This window comes from Aythya ferina (genome assembly GCF_964211825.1).
Source record: "Aythya ferina genome assembly, chromosome: 3".
NCBI lineage: Eukaryota > Metazoa > Chordata > Aves > Anseriformes > Anatidae > Aythya > Aythya ferina.
In genome coordinates, this window is record NC_140298.1 from 41,635,032 (window position 1) to 41,650,286 (window position 15,255).

The window sequence follows — 15,255 nt, forward strand, 5'->3', positions numbered from 1 at the left end:
GAGGGAGCGAGGGGGAAAGGGGCGGGGACAACGCGGAGGGGGCGGGGCCTGGCCGCCGCCGCCACCGCCGCCGCCGCCGGCCGGGAGGGCGCAAGCGCCGAGCGGTGGAGGGCGGGGGGAGCGGAGCGGCGCCGCTCCCCGCGCTGCCGCCGCTGATTGGCCCGCGGGAGGCACGTGAAGGGGGGCTGTGGGGGGGGCGTGCGGCTGAGGAGGGGGTAACGGCCACAACGGGCGGGGAGGGAGGGTGGTCAGCATCAGGGTTCTGACCGCTCGTCAGTCGCGGGCGGTGCTCGGGGCTCCGCTGGAATAAAGGCTGAGGTGGTGCTGAGGAAGCCCCCGCTTCCCTAATTCCGCTAAGGGGGGACGGGTGGCTTACACGCGGCGAGCTTCCTCCTCCAGCCCTGCTCTGCGCCCACCCTGTGAGGCCCCGCGTGGCTCAGCGGCTTCTCTGGGAAAAAAAATCCTGGAAACAGCACCTTCGCCACACCTGCTGTTCCTGGGTCCAGGTTTTCCACATCCCGTCTGGAAAAAAATCATTTTCGAAGCACCAATACTTGTCTTGAAAGCTTGAAGGAAGTGTGTGGTCTCAGGGACGTACTGTCTTCTCACCAACGCTGTGGGAAGCGCTGTTGAACAAAAACTTGTTTTCATCTCTGGAGCCCACCGCTTTGTCCCACCAAGCCCAACGTTCTGGAGGAAGCTGCAGCCAAGGGATGGTTTCCAGAGGAGGAAACCGAGGTGGCTAGCAGAGGCTGGGGGAAGGTGCCAAACCACATCGCCCGGTAGAATTAGCAGGCGCGATGAATGCTGCTCGAGTTTTCACACCAAAACCCGCACCCCGAGTAGTGCACGTAAACACAAAATTTGCAACTGGGTATCCCAAGGCTGAGGTTCCAAAATAGTCATGCAAAATTAAAATTACACAAAGTTAATAAATTCCTTTTTATCCCACAGCCTTAACCATGTCTGCAGCTCTCCACAAAAGGCGAAAATTAGACAGTGACTTACTGAACCATGCTAACCAAAAAGAAAGAATGCAGAACCAGCGTGTCTATCGAGTCTTTTCCCATTTCCTTTAATATAAGAGAATGCCTTGCAGCTATTCAGAGAGATAATTGCGAGCCTTTTCCTTATCTGCATAGTTGCCTTATTATAAAAGCCATAAAGTATGTTGTAATACAAGCGTTCTGCCACACAAATTCCACCTTGAACTTTATCTGTTATCCGAAGGAATCTGCAGGAACTAATTAACTGTGGAATGTTTTGGGTCAGGCGAGGTATTGGTTGCAGCAGAGCGAAAAGTTTAAATATTTATTTAGAGCTGCTCTTCCAAAATTTGCTCCCCGAAGTACCACGATGCACGAGCTCGGGTCACCCTGCGTTCGGGTCACTCTTCTTGTTTCTGCAGCACCGGGCACTCCAGGCTCTCGGTGTGTGATTGCTGTCCCCAGGTGCTCTAATAATGGAAATTATTTTCCAGAGGACGGCAGGAGGCTGCTGTAACCTTTCCCATGGCACCACCTAGTGGAGTCGTGGTTCCCAAGAAGGCAACGCGGGCTGCTGAAGGTGAAGGGCGCTGCTCAGCTCTGTCGAGGACTCTGCGGTCACGTTTTTCATCCTCCTCACTCCGCTGCAGCTGCGCCACGGCCGGGACACGTGCCCTGGGCTGGAAATGACAGCGCCCTTCGTACCCGCAAGTACCAATGCACCAGCAAATGCTCGGTGCCAACGTGAGCGAACTTCAGATGAAGGAGAGGGGCAGGATTTGAGGACGGGATGGACACACCGCCCTAACGGGGCACAAATTGCATCAGCTGCACTGAAGCGCTCGCAAAAAACCTGGGGCTTCCAAATCACGCCCGACATGAGTCAGCTGTCTCAAAAAAAAAAAAAAAAAAAAAAAAAAGGAGAAAAGTTCGGAAGAAGCTTTCCAGTTCCGCCTTTCTTTCCCCATCTCTGCTTTTCGGAGGTGCGCGCATTGTCATGTCATGTGTCAGGATGCACAGGGAAAGCGAGCTTTTTTTTTTTACTATTTATTTATTTTATTTTTTTTTCTGCCAAGCCAACCGCGTGAGTTGTCACGCAGCACAGCCGGTATTTATAGGGGGCTAACTGCAGATGCAGGAGGACTGCGCCCTCCTCCCCGCTCCCTGCCCGTCGCTTTGGCGAGGCCCCGGCCCCGTTCCCGGCCCCCCCCCGGGCGTGTCCCCGAGCCCCCCCCCCCCCCGGAGCATCCCGGAGGCGGGCGCGGGGCGGGGCGGGCGGGATGCTCGGCGTCGCGGGGCACCATGGGAGAATCCGCGGGCCCCCGGCATGGCGGCGGCGGCGGGGGGCGGCTGAGGGGCGCCGCTGGCGGTGGTGGTGGCGGCGGCGGCGACGGGGGAGGCGGGGGGCGGCCATGGTGTCGCCGGCGGCGCGGCTGGTGGTGCAGGGCGTGTGGGCGGCGCTGACCGGCGGCTGGTACCACGACCCGGAGCTGGGCGCCTTCGCCAACAGCTGCCACCTCTATCTGTGGCTCTTCCTGCTGACGCTGCCGCTGGCCATGCACCTGGTGAGCGCCCCGCCGCCGTGGTGGGACCGGGAAGGGCACCCCCGGCCGGCGTGGGGCTGCGGGGAGGGGAAGGCAGCAGCCGGGCCTGTGCCCGGGGTGACCCCCGCGGGGACAGCTCCAGCGCATCCCCACCTGGCTCGGGCTGTGCTGCTGGGGAGGGAGGATAAATGGGGGAGGCTGGGGCCGAGCCGTGTGCGCCTTGCTGAATGTCACCCTGCTGTGTGTCACCCTGCTGTCACAGCGCTACTATGCACCGTGCCCTTTGGGCTCGACGTAGCAAGGCGGTAGTTTTATAACCGGAGCGCGTTTGCCTGACTTTAGTACGGCTTTCCTTGAAAACTTGAAAGTTTACTCCAGGTGTGTTCTCCTCCTGTGCTAGGAAAGCCTAAAAATAGTTTGCTGGATCATTGCATCTGTTCATTGGTGTGTTCTTCAGTGACTGTAGCTGTGTACTGCTTCTGTTGGTGAAAATTGCCATTCATCTCACACTGACTACTAAATTCTTAACAAGTTTGTAGTTTTTTTGTTTGTTTGTTTTTGTTTTTTTGGGGGGTGCAAACATTCTAAAAAGGTCTTATCACCCTACATAGTCAGCTATGGGCTTCATTTTCAAAAGCAATGAGCATTCATGACTCCCTCTGCAATCCCAGGGAAAAGTCAGTCTTGTGTTTTTTAAAAATCAATCAGTGTACTCTATTTTGTGGCATGGATTGTGCTCACTCCCTGTAAGAATGGTTCGCGGAGTTCTTGCACCAAGGTAACAGTGTATTTTCTTCTGATTAATTGCACCTCTGCCTTCTGCAAGCCAGCAGGAACCTGAAGTCGTAGGATTTACTGCCAAAATGGTATGTGCGATTGTAAGAAGGAAAAAAAAAAGGGGGAAGAAAAAAGTAAGGGTTAACTTTTCCAGTTGGTGCTAGTAGGTTTGTGTCTGAAAGAATGTGTATTGCCTTGTGGGTAATTTCTGTGCTAATCCCCTGGAAGAAGGCGTGCAGGGGTGCACAAAAGAACACTGGACCTACAGATTCTAGGTTAGACGTAACATAGGAAATTATTTAAAGAGAGAGAAGGACACCTAACTTATCTACTGAACTTCTCACTTTCTCTCTCCTGGGTTTCATCATTGTCTATCCTGATGGACTTGCTTTTTCTGCAAACTGGCCAACTTTGTGATGAATCATCCGGTTAAATGCAGGACTTATGTTCTTGAGCTAATGTATCGCAATGGGAGTTCTTTATCCTTGATAAGAATAACGCATTTATTATGCTGCCTGCTCAAGTAATGATGTCCTCAAGTATTTGCTTTCCTGCTTTTAAGTGGTTGGGCTTTGTAAACTTTGTGCAAGCCACATATTCTTGCCACTTAAAAAACTGAACCTGCCATTTAATTAAAGGTTTTCTTTGGGGAATTTTATTTATAATGTTTGACAGTGTTTGGGGTGGTATTTTTGTTACATGCTTACCATTAGTAGTTTTGGATTCAGCTTAAGCAGTCACAGATATCTCTTGAAATGGCAAAGTCAGAACAAAATAGAGTACTAGTACTAAAAATTTTCCTTTGAATTGGATTGACTCAATCATGCCTTTGTCAAAGTCAGAAAGTCTCTCTGGAATGGTTTGATTTGAATGAACTGGCAAAATTCATCCGTCTCCTTTTAGGTTTTTCACACTGGCTCGGGTGAGATATGCTGACAGTAGCATCAGGGAGCTTATAGTATCAAGTTGTTTCTGTTGTGTGGATGGAGGATTTCATTCTCTAGCACCGTCAGCATAGCTTACTTTGGTTCTAATTGTTCCAGTATGGACTTCCCCATCCCTGAAAATGCAGATCTCTGTTTCCATCTCTCCCTCTTCTTTTTCGGTTTTCCTTTGTAGTAGTAAATATACAATTAAAAATGTATATTGAAAACTCTTTGGAGCAGCATTGCTGCTAAAATCAACTTTCAAAATCTTAGTGAGATCTCTTTTTACCATGTTGTGTCAAACCTCATAGCAGATTATGAATTAGTTATCTTATTCCACCGAATAGCCCAGGGTTCCCAGGTGTCGTGTGCAGGAAAGAAGTGGTGCATGTTAAACAAAGCCACGGGGCTGCATTCAGCCCCAGTGCAACACCACTGAAGCAGAGAGATGGCTTTGGGGATGCTTGTACTGTAGCCTATTGTACAAGCTGCAAGGCAGTGCAAGTTCACATTTTGGCGAGTCCCTGAAATGGTGAGAGTTTCTTCTGCATTTTGTTGGACAGCAAACTCTTGAACTTAAAGGGCTGTGACTTCTTATGCATTAGGTCTTCAAATCATGCCATGATAGGATACATAGAACATGGCAGTATAAGGGTGTGGGCATGTAAACAAATTACTCAGAGGTAAACTGTGATAAAAGTTGCAGTGGGTTGGCTGCTCTCAGTCCCTACTTTATCTCTTTGTCTCTCCATAAAAGTAAGGAAGTGTGTGCCTCTAGGACAGAGAGCTAAGCTACACCGTTCCTACCCTATTTACTGTGAGGTAGAATGCACACTGAAATCTGAGTTTACACCCCTGGGCTTTGATGTGCTACCTGTTTTTCCATGCTCTATACTGCATTATGGACGTACCTTAGTTATTAATTCAGCTAAAGGAACATCAAAATATTTATCTTTGGCTCCAATACTATTATCTCCCACTCTTTCTTCAGCAAGTGTGACTGTAGTGGCTGACTGCACATTTGTTTGGCAGCTGACTTGTTTCAGTTCTGTGGCACGCCGAGTCCCAGGTGCAGCACCGTGTACCTTTAGATGCACCAGGTGGGTTACATCTGGGTCTAACCAACTCTAAAATATTCCATCCGATTTACAAGGTGTGGTAATTTGTTCAAAGGTTACATGCCTTTAACTTAGGAAATACCTCAGTCACCTCTACCTTTGTGCTACCCAGATAACGTTAGCAGACGCACCGAGAAGTTGGCCATTCCTCTGGGAGTGATCTCTGGGCAGGCAGAAGTCCCCGGCAAGTGTCCTGCCTGTATGGGCAGGACAGTCCTGTTGCATTTGCAATAGTAAGGTCACATTCTGAACACGTGAACCTGTATTGTTGCCCATGGCCACACAATGTTCTGGTTTGGGGAACTGTTGGAAAACAGAAAAGCATGTTATAGTGGAATATTTAATTGCACAAGAGGGGAAAAAAAAGCTACAGCTTCCACAGAAACCCGTGGGATGCCATAAGATTGCTTTTTGATTAATTTGTATTTTTGGTATATTTTTCTAGCTTCTAATAAGATGTCAGCTCAGCTGAAGCTTTTCCTGTCATGGGGGCAACATTCAAAGGGCAAAAGAGCCATGCGTGTTCCTGTCGCAAGCACGGGAGGGGAGGTGTGCTGCTGGGGCCTGCTCCCGGTGGGGCTGTCGTCTCTTGCAGTTAGGTGAAAGTACCCAAAGAACTGAGAAGTCATTCAGCAGAGAGGGTGGAGAGAGATGATGAATACACAGCCACATGGTATGATTATAAAACCTCGTTTCCATAGGAAATGAGGCTAATTATAACTATAGTACATCAGAAGCAAATCTATCATGTAATTCCTCAGTGGACTATAATTTAATTCCTCCTTAGCTCATTCTGGTAGCTTTCACATAGCTGTACCTGGGAACACCAAGCACACTCCTGACACCTCTACCTTATGCAAGAGGCCTGATTCCAAAAACCCAGAGCTTTCCATTCCCACCTTCATCTTTCTCCTGACTCCCCACGTGGGCTGGGAGCAAGCTGCCAGTTTGTAGTACTTAGCTTGTGCCAAGATCCAGAATATTAAGGATCTGCTGGCCGTATTTACATCTATGTATGTGCATGGGTTTTGAGTTGCGGGCTCTGTGGGAAGCACTGTATGTTGGGTGGACCTGCAAGGGGGAGCACAGGTGGAGGCACAGAATGTGTGGCTGGGGGGTCTGCTCATGAGGCAGGGACGTGGACACGTGGCACTTACCATTAGCCCAAAGCACTCCTCTCCTTCCCTCAGAAACCTGGGAGCCTCTGGTGGTTTCTCTCCTGTAGCGCCCTCTGTACAAGCATAGATTGTGTTATTGGAAGTTGATTTTTGTTGTGTCTGCTTGAAGTTATATCATATTTATTAAGCTTTATAAGTGTCACCTACGAAGCACTTCTTTTCTAGTGACTCATTCTGTGATGTTATTTAAGAATGAGTTTTTTAGTCCACGCTTTTTTAGCGTATAGTTGAAGAGATTTCCTGGAAAGTGAACACATCTCTTTGAAACAAATAGTTACAGGTAATTGGATGACATTCTTTGTGGAACCAAGCGATTTTTAACTTGTATTTTGCAAATACGTTAGTCATACATTAGTCATAAGATTCAAATTCCTGAACCTTATCCGCCAAACCTTCTACCTTGAGAACTCTGGCTTGCAAACGGATCCTCTTTCTGGCCCAGATTCAGTAAATGACTGAAGGGTATGCTTTGTTTTGGTGTACACACAGTGCCATGAAGCATTCTTAGCAGACTAAGCCTCAACTTGTAGAAAGTCGTGTCTTTCTTATTAGGTATCGTTCGTAACACCTACCTGCTAGGTAGCTTCTCTGCTTCTATCCAATAGACTCTTTGTATGTGAATCAGAATAGTCCTAAAAAGGACTTGCCTGAAAACTTTCCCTCGTGTATTTTGAAGGTAGGAAGTCTTGCTAAGCCAAAAGTGGCAGAAGAGTAGCTATCCTTGCTTACGATAACACAGAAATGATTCAATATACTCATTTCAAGGTCAGGATAAATGCAGTGACATGTTCTAGAGATGAATTAAGCGTGCCTTGTTCCCTTGCCTTCCCCAACTATGTGGGGGTAGTGCAATTCATTTCTGAATCTGAAATTCTTTTTGCATCCAAAGACTCCTTGATCTGCAAAGGTGGTACTTAAAAATGATAGATTTAGGGCACAGAGTGAGGATCATTCTTAAAAATTCATTTCAATAAACTTTTAGCATGCCCTGAGCATTGGAAATCTTCTTTTTAGTCTCCATGACAAATTGTGCAGAGATATAATAATGCTCTGGAAAAAAAAAAAAAAAAGAGAGAAAGGAGATGAAACATGCTGTGCGAGTGCAGCTGGATTAAAACAATATGTAAGGGTGTTTCATGAGTACAATGATGAAGGCTTTGGCCCTTCAAATGTAACTGCAAGTATCTATTGCTGTGACTTTCTCTTTACGGTAAGGAAGTATTTACATAGGAAAGTGCTGTTAGTACGTCATGTCAGTGCAGCACCAATGTCTGTAGTTGAACTATAATTCACTGTAATGACTAAGAGAGAGGGTGCCCATCATGGATCAACAGGCACAGATCAGACAGCTGCGAATTAACAATTATGAACTTCAAAAATAAAAATAAAAATCAAAGAGGCTGCCGTTACAGATGCATTTTATTCATTTGTGATGACTAGTTCTGATTAATTATTTAAAATTCTTCAGAAGTAAAGATAATAGGAGACATGCTGTGAAGTGTTGGAAAAAGCAGACGAAACTACAGCATTTTACTTCCAAATCGTAGCTTCGAAGCAGGGTAAGATGACAGATTTTTTTCAAAAGGGGGTCCCCATTTGTGAGTAATTAACGTTTCATTATGCCTGCATTTCTGTAAGTTCAGGAAAGGCTGCATTATCCTGGGAATGGAGTATTGTAAGAGTGTTTGAACAATGTTTGTTAATTGTATGCTTTTAGTGATTCTGTTCAGAAAATAATACTACTCGTAGCTAATCAAAAGAAGAATAAACCTTCTAGTATGATTTGGAATTTGTACAAATCTTTAGAACTTCTTGGTGAGCAGAATTCACGTCTGCTGCATGGAGATGCAGTACTTCTTGTGTCTGCAACACTCAGTAGGGGTACAAAAAACATAACAAGAACTAAAGATTTTGAAAATGACTTTAAAGATTCTAGTAGCATCTTCTTAAAGTAAACTGTTATGATGATGTCTTTATTATTCCTTTCTGTAGGCTTTTCCAGCAAATGCTGTTACGGCTTTCGCATACTGCAGCTCAGTGACGGTGTTCTTCACAGTAATTAAGGTGGTCAGTTACCGTCTGCATCTGATGTTTGATAAAGGAGAAGTAATTCAACAGCAGATCTCAAGAAAAAATGGAAGGCAATGTAAAGATGCAGAGGTCCCAAAAGGAAACACAGTTCAGCCCTCAAATCGTAGGTAAGGTTTTCGTTGTACATTAATGATACACTTTGTAAAACTGGTAGGTTTGTACTATGGTTCTGCATAGCAGAAATGCCTGCTGACTGCAAGAAAACTCCTTATGGTTTTGTGAGGAATGTCACTTAAAAACCTGCTTAGTGCTTGAATTCTCAGTGGCTCCAGCCACTGTGTTACAGCTACAGAACTTCAACTGAGAGCTCTGTGTAAATGAACTTTTTGTTTTGTTTTTGGTGTGTTTACAGTTGCTACTGAAAGCTCTGCTGCTGCTCTGTGCGAGCTATGTATTAGAGGATTTGTTCTTGTACCTCTGTGCTGCTGTTCTTTTGTGTCTTTACATACATGTATACACGTCTGTGGCACGCTCCTAGCAGTGACGTTGCTGGGAGTGTCGAAGTCTGCCTGCACAAAGACTCTTCTGAGAAATGCTTCTTATGAGTAAATAACCATACAGAGGTTTTGATATAGTTGAAGGATGCCTTTCAGGCTCTGTTTCTGTTTAGTTCTCACCAGCCCGCAAAGCTGTTCCCTGTTTACGGGTGTCTGATACAGTAATTTAGGAGGCTCATGTGTTCTATGTTGGCTCAAATTTAAACAGAACCTCCCTGTGTGTTTTCCTTTTCATTGGCTAATGAAATAAATGTAAACTTTCATTATCCTGCCATTGTTTTGGTTACAAATTAGAGGTAGCATCCCTTGAAACCTGCATGTTAAGTCACATAAGGTGTTCCTTATAGGAGGTCACAGGCACAGCCGTATGTTATCTATCTCTTGATCAGAAGATAAATGACTTAATTTTGACTAGCTGGATGACAGAAGTTTTAAAACAGGCCTTGGTAGCAGGCAGGTTGGTTGAACAAGTTTTTGAAGCCAGCTAGCTACAAAAAAAAAAAATTCTGGGGAAGGTAACTGAACTGAGACCCCAGGGAAATAATTTTGTAGCTTATGGGTAGCTGTAGGGTCTTAAAACTAAAATTGGAATAACAAAAAACACTTTTTGACATTTTGTCATAGTGGTGATTTTCTTTTCCAACTAAATTTTTGTTGCATTATACCAGAGAAAGAGAACTTAGTTGTTCTTGTTAGTAGGTCTTGGTCAAAAATACTTGCTTACATCCATGGAAAATCTAATAGAAAATGTGTGAAAAGAGTAATGAATAGCTGAATACATCCACCAAGAAAATGATTAACAAGTTGCCTGTAGCATATATTTCTCTTGCTTAAGATGAGAGGAACATCTTTATTTTGTCATCTGATGGTTATGTTAATGCACAGTATGCATTGCATTTCAAACAGTTGTTTTATGGGGGATTGTAAATAAGTAGACAGATAAAACAGTATGTATTCAAGGGTACAGTAAAAAGATGTAAAAATCAGGAATTACAAAAGGAGTAGCAAGGAATTGTACATTTAATAAAAAAAATAATTAAAAAAAAGTAGCCTTTTGTGCCAATAAGTCTGTGCATTTAGCAGGCAGGCTGAATGACACTGTATGCACATAGGGAGTTTGGAGAGATGTCATTATATTTCTCATAGCAATGTCCTACTACTTGTGAAGGCACCATGAACATTCTACATTGAGTGATTTATTTATTTAGCAAGCTCTCTTGGAGAGGGAGAAGAGGCAAAATAGATCACAGTGTTTTTCAGCCTTGTACTTTTAAACTGGAGGGGGAAAAATATACTGGCACTTCATCACATTGTGCTGTTCCTTCCTATTCCATTGTTATTCCTTAGCTTCTCAAAACTTAGGGTGATCTTCTGTGGTTATAAACATTTGGTTCCTTTTCCCCTTTTTCAGCAATAACACTAGGGATAATGGTGTAGTTGGCGAGATCAACCAGAATGACTCTACCCCAACAACTCATGAGAGTTCAAGGGTACAGGATCTCCACTTGCAGAACTCATCTGGACCAATGGTTAGTACGCTTCTCTGTACTCAAGTTTTCACTCTGTGCATTACGCAGCTTACCACATAGACTTTTTTATGGTCAGGTGCTGACTGCTTGAAGCACATCTGCCCTGAATTGGAAGGGTACTTCCATGAATATACTGTGTATAACCACTGCTGTTGGCCAGCCTTGGCTTTGTCCTAAAAGTTCGGGTTTACAAAGGCATATCTGCTATAGATAATTCTGTAAGTCATTAGAAACCTTTGAAAATCTTGCTAAGAGCAACTAGTTTTCATGACTGCTTTGAGAGAAGGGAGAAGCTAATGCAATCAGAGCGGTCTCTCGTAACCTCAGAACGAATCTGCTCCTGGAGTATTAATAACTTGTTTTTGTTTAACTAAACTTATGCTTATACAATAAACATTCAGCATGTACCTTCAGTATTTAAACAAAGCATAAAAACAGATTTTAATCTAGGGGATGTCTATGTGAGTTTAAAAATGCATGTATTCCAAGCCATTGTCCATGCTTCTAAATCAATTAGTGTATGAAATAATGAATGTGATATTTGTAGATCTTGTTATTAAAGGAAAAAAATGAGATATCCTTGAAGTCTGAAAAAGGAAGTATTCAAAAATTAAGAAACAGAATGAACACTGTGTGATCTTAAGCTACTCCCCACGTACACTGTGATAAAATCTTTAATTATGTGATCCCATGCTATTTTTTCCTACAGGACTTCTGCCTCAGTCAGTACAGAGGATGGTTAGCAATCTCTGAATAAGTAGCTATTTGATACTTCATTCTGTCTTCCTTTTTTTTTCCCTCTGTGTCCCTAGTTATAGCAAACTATTCAAATCCTGGTTTGAATCAAAACTCTCTCATTTCCCTAGAGTGTTTTTACCTTTCTGTAGCATCTGTTTGGTTTAGAAACATTAACGGTTTTTCTTTTATGAGCTATTTTCTACCTTGTTTCTGTCCTAGTCCCCAGTATTCTGGTATTTGTCCAGTCTGCAAACCCATTTCTTCTGGGGATCTTGTCTGAGTCTCCCATTTCCAAACATGTAGGTTGGATCTACTCAACTAGTCAAACCTTTTCTTGCCTACAGGATACCCCCATGAGATTTTTGGGAGATAACAGCTGTTTTTTCTTGGGTTTGGTGTATGTTAGCCTGAAGAAATCCATGTTATTTTTTCCCAATGACTTTTATCTAGTTCTCCATTTAGGCTGTTGAATTTTAATCCCAAAGTGTTTCTCTGGAGTATTGTCTAGTCTGGGGCTTTGCTGTGCAAAACAGACATTGACCTGCTGATGAGAACGCATCAGAGGCTACCAAGATGGCTGAGGAGCAAGGTGCATGATGAATGAGGACAGGCAGATTTTTTCCTGTTTTAGATGTTTTTATCCTAAAGGCCAAAATCCATGTAAAGCTAAAAGAAGAGCTTTCTGTTCTCTTCAGCTTGCTAATGGAAGAATATAGAGAAGATTGAGCACTCTTCTCAGCAGTGTGCTGAGATAGAATAAGAGACAATGGACAAACAACAATTGAATGTAAAGATGTTATTTATTTATTTATTTACCGAGAGTGTGGTCAAATACTGGAACAAGTCCAGAGAGGTTGTGAAATCTCCATTCATGGAGATATTCAAAGCTCTGCTGGAGGTGGCCCCAAGCAACTTGCTCTAAATGTACCTGCTTTGAGTGTGTGTATGTATGGGGGAAAGGGTTTGGACTAAATGACCTCCACAGCTTCCTTGCAATCTGAATGATTGTAGGGTAATTAAATGGCTCTCTCCTCTAGTTTTTCATTGAAAAATTGATGGAGATCAAAGTTTTTCAGCTACATGTTTTCAAAACAGTAAAATGAAAAGAGGAACAGGTGAATGCATTCTATTCCTTAACAATTAAAAAAATCTAGAGTAGGCACTGCAAAAAAAAAAAAGTTTTTTAAAGATCTTAGATTTTCTTTTTCCCCAAACATCATGCACACAATTGCAATGATGCAGTTTGGAGCATGGCTATTCTATAACCATCTCCCTCACCCACCCTTTGCATTTTGTGTAAGGTATGCATCCAGATTTCAGTGATGTTTAGCAGTAATACCAGTGCTGTAAGTAACCTTTGATTAGATAACTGTTGCATTGATTTGTTACATTGCATCATTGTTTTATTGCTTTTTTTCAGCAGAACTTAACATGTAGCCATACTAACTTTGTGTGTTTTTTTTTATTTTTAGGAGCTGCCAACACGGGAAACTATTGAAGATCTCAAAGGTACATGTATCTTGAAGGCTTTATAAACCCCTTTAAACCTTTGTTTAATTGTTGCTTGGCACACAAGTCCCCACAACGGGTTCTATCATGCCTCATGTCAGGAGCTGAGTGGAAAAACTCAAGAAGACAAAATCTCAAGCGAATTCTAGCAGAATAAACTCTCTCAGCTCTCAGTTGGGCTGTTAGGACCACAGCCTTTTCATGAGCGCACAGATAACTTCCCCACTTTTGACATGGGGAAGTGAAAGAGCCTTCTTCACACGTTCTTGGGGAGCTCTGTGCCTCTGGGAAGTATTAAAAGAGGAAGCCAATATTCAGGTTACATCTTAAAGCCCTCATACATCTTCTGACTGTATACCTTTGCAGTTGTTGACCTTTAGCTCAGTAGGGTAGATTCCAGTACGCCTTGCTTTGCCTGCAGTTCCAGTGCTTGAGACGTCTCAGTATATTTCAGTTTATCTCCTTTTGGTTTAGGTTGATCACCATATCCTATGGAACTGTTTAAGAACTGCCTGAAGTATTACAATAAAATTCAGCCATGCTGGCTTATACTTTCTTCTCTCACTAAGTGGGGATAATTCTGTGTAAAGTATTTATTTTTGATATTAGCTGTTTCTTGAGCTAATTTGATTATTTAAATAAAATAGACATGCTGCTACACCTGTTCTGATCTGAAAGGATTCTGGGTATAGAGTAGAACAGCAATTTTTCCACATGAGCCCTATTTTAATCTTCAAACACAATCCTACTAGTACAACTTATAATATGCCCACAACTATTCATAAAACTAATTCATCTTTGTCATCACAAAAAAAGGGCTCATTTGGTCTGACATTCTGACATTTATTCTCATATAAAGCACTATCAATATTACTGTATTTGCTTTCATAGTATTGCACATGCAGCTAACCAAAAGGATCCTTGCTTAAGAACTGCTGTAATCAGCTGTGCCACCTGTGCTTCCATTTGCTCTGCTCTGGAGCAGTTTTTCCTAGCTAAAGAATGGACCTTGATAATAGATAGTTGTCCTTTTTTTGTGAGACCGAACTTCTGTTATGTCTTTATTAGGGGTTATGGTACTAGAAGACCAGGCTGTACCAACAGTTTCATCTACCTCACCCTATGTCAAAGCAGATACATTACCTGTTTCTACAGCTTCTGCTTCAGGTTCTACTGCATCAGCAATAGCAACAAAACCAGCTGCTATGGAAACACTTTCTGGGAATGAAATAAACGAAAAAGGAGAGAATGGACACTCATATGGAGAGCATGGATCAGGAGGTATTCTTGTGGAGAGAGATGTAGCTAAAAATTTCTCCAATGTTTCTTCATCGCAAGGTGATATTTTAAGGACTGGAGTATCTTTGGAGCCGTGGGACAGTGAAAATTCAATTATTTCAGAGCACTTGAGTAATCCTAGAAGTCACAAAAGAGAGAAATTGCTAGATGGCTCGCTGCAGGCGAGCTTTAGCAGTAACTGCCCACAGTGCAGTGCCTTTACAACCAAAGATCCTGAGCACGTGGAAAGTTCTTGCAATGCTGGTAATACCAATGAGGACCTTGATTGCTCAGACAGTGAGACTGCTGTTGCAGTTGTTGACAACTCTCTTCCCGGAGACCAACTGTGTGAGCCCATTAAAATTGTCATCACGATGAGCAGCACGCCAACCACCACCCTCAGCGACCTAGCAGGCTCTGTCCATCTAAAGGGTCTGGGGACTGACAGAACGAGCTCAGCCCTCGAGTCTGGTATAGTTACTGCAGATTGGCAAAGTCAACAAACTAATGAACAGCTCAGAATTCCTGTTATAACTTTTGATTTGTCTGATGACAGTAAAGGTAATGCCTATCCAGAAGTTAGTGAAAGTGATAGAACACCAGAAATTTTAAAGGCAGATCTGTCGTCCAACCATTGTTCTGGCTATGAATCTGGTGATGCAGTGAAGGAACACAGCAATCCAGCAAATAGTCCTTTGGAAACTAACACTTGTTCAGATCCAAATCAGAAGAATGCTTCGGAAAACATCCAGAAAGTGGATTTAAATCCTAAAGAAGAGCCGCAGAACCTAGATCCGCAGTCCTGTAGAACTGCTCATGAAAAGAGGCACATGCGGGTGCTGAGCGTAGACAGTGGGACAGATGTGCTTTTGAGTAAGAATTTCATGGAGGTATCTGAGAAAGAGAAGACCTTACCAACTTCTAAATCTGATTTAGAAGCTAAAGAAGGACAGGTGCCCAATGAATCTAACTTTCTGGAGTTTGTCTCCCTCCTGGAATCCATTAATACCTCAAAGATGAAGGCATCTAATCAATCCACTGTCAAAACAGAGACTACAAAAGAAAATGTGCTTGTTGGAGGTAT

General features: G+C 43.5%; 1 protein-coding gene and 1 long non-coding RNA gene across 3 annotated transcripts in view; one reads left to right on the plus strand and one right to left on the minus strand.

Moving 5' to 3' along the window:
- Positions 1-246: 246 nt before the first annotated feature.
- LOC311435150 lies at positions 247-1,764 on the minus strand. Its single transcript, XR_014691962.1, has 2 exons — positions 1,147-1,764; positions 247-626 (listed from the first exon to the last, which is right to left on the minus strand). It is a non-coding gene; the product is annotated as an uncharacterized lncRNA (long non-coding RNA).
- A 599-nt stretch (positions 1,765-2,363) lies between these two features.
- Positions 2,364-15,255, plus strand: part of PCNX2 (pecanex 2) — a 158,448-nt gene continuing 145,556 nt past the window's right edge. For both annotated transcript variants that reach the window (XM_084515825.1, XM_084515826.1), the window contains exons 1-5: positions 2,364-2,551; positions 8,522-8,727; positions 10,529-10,646; positions 12,857-12,893; positions 13,962-15,251. In XM_084515825.1, the coding sequence (XP_084371951.1) occupies positions 2,399-2,551; positions 8,522-8,727; positions 10,529-10,646; positions 12,857-12,893; positions 13,962-15,251 (1,804 nt within the window). In that variant the 5' untranslated portion in view covers positions 2,364-2,398. The remainder of the gene's footprint in view (positions 2,552-8,521; positions 8,728-10,528; positions 10,647-12,856; positions 12,894-13,961; positions 15,252-15,255) is intronic.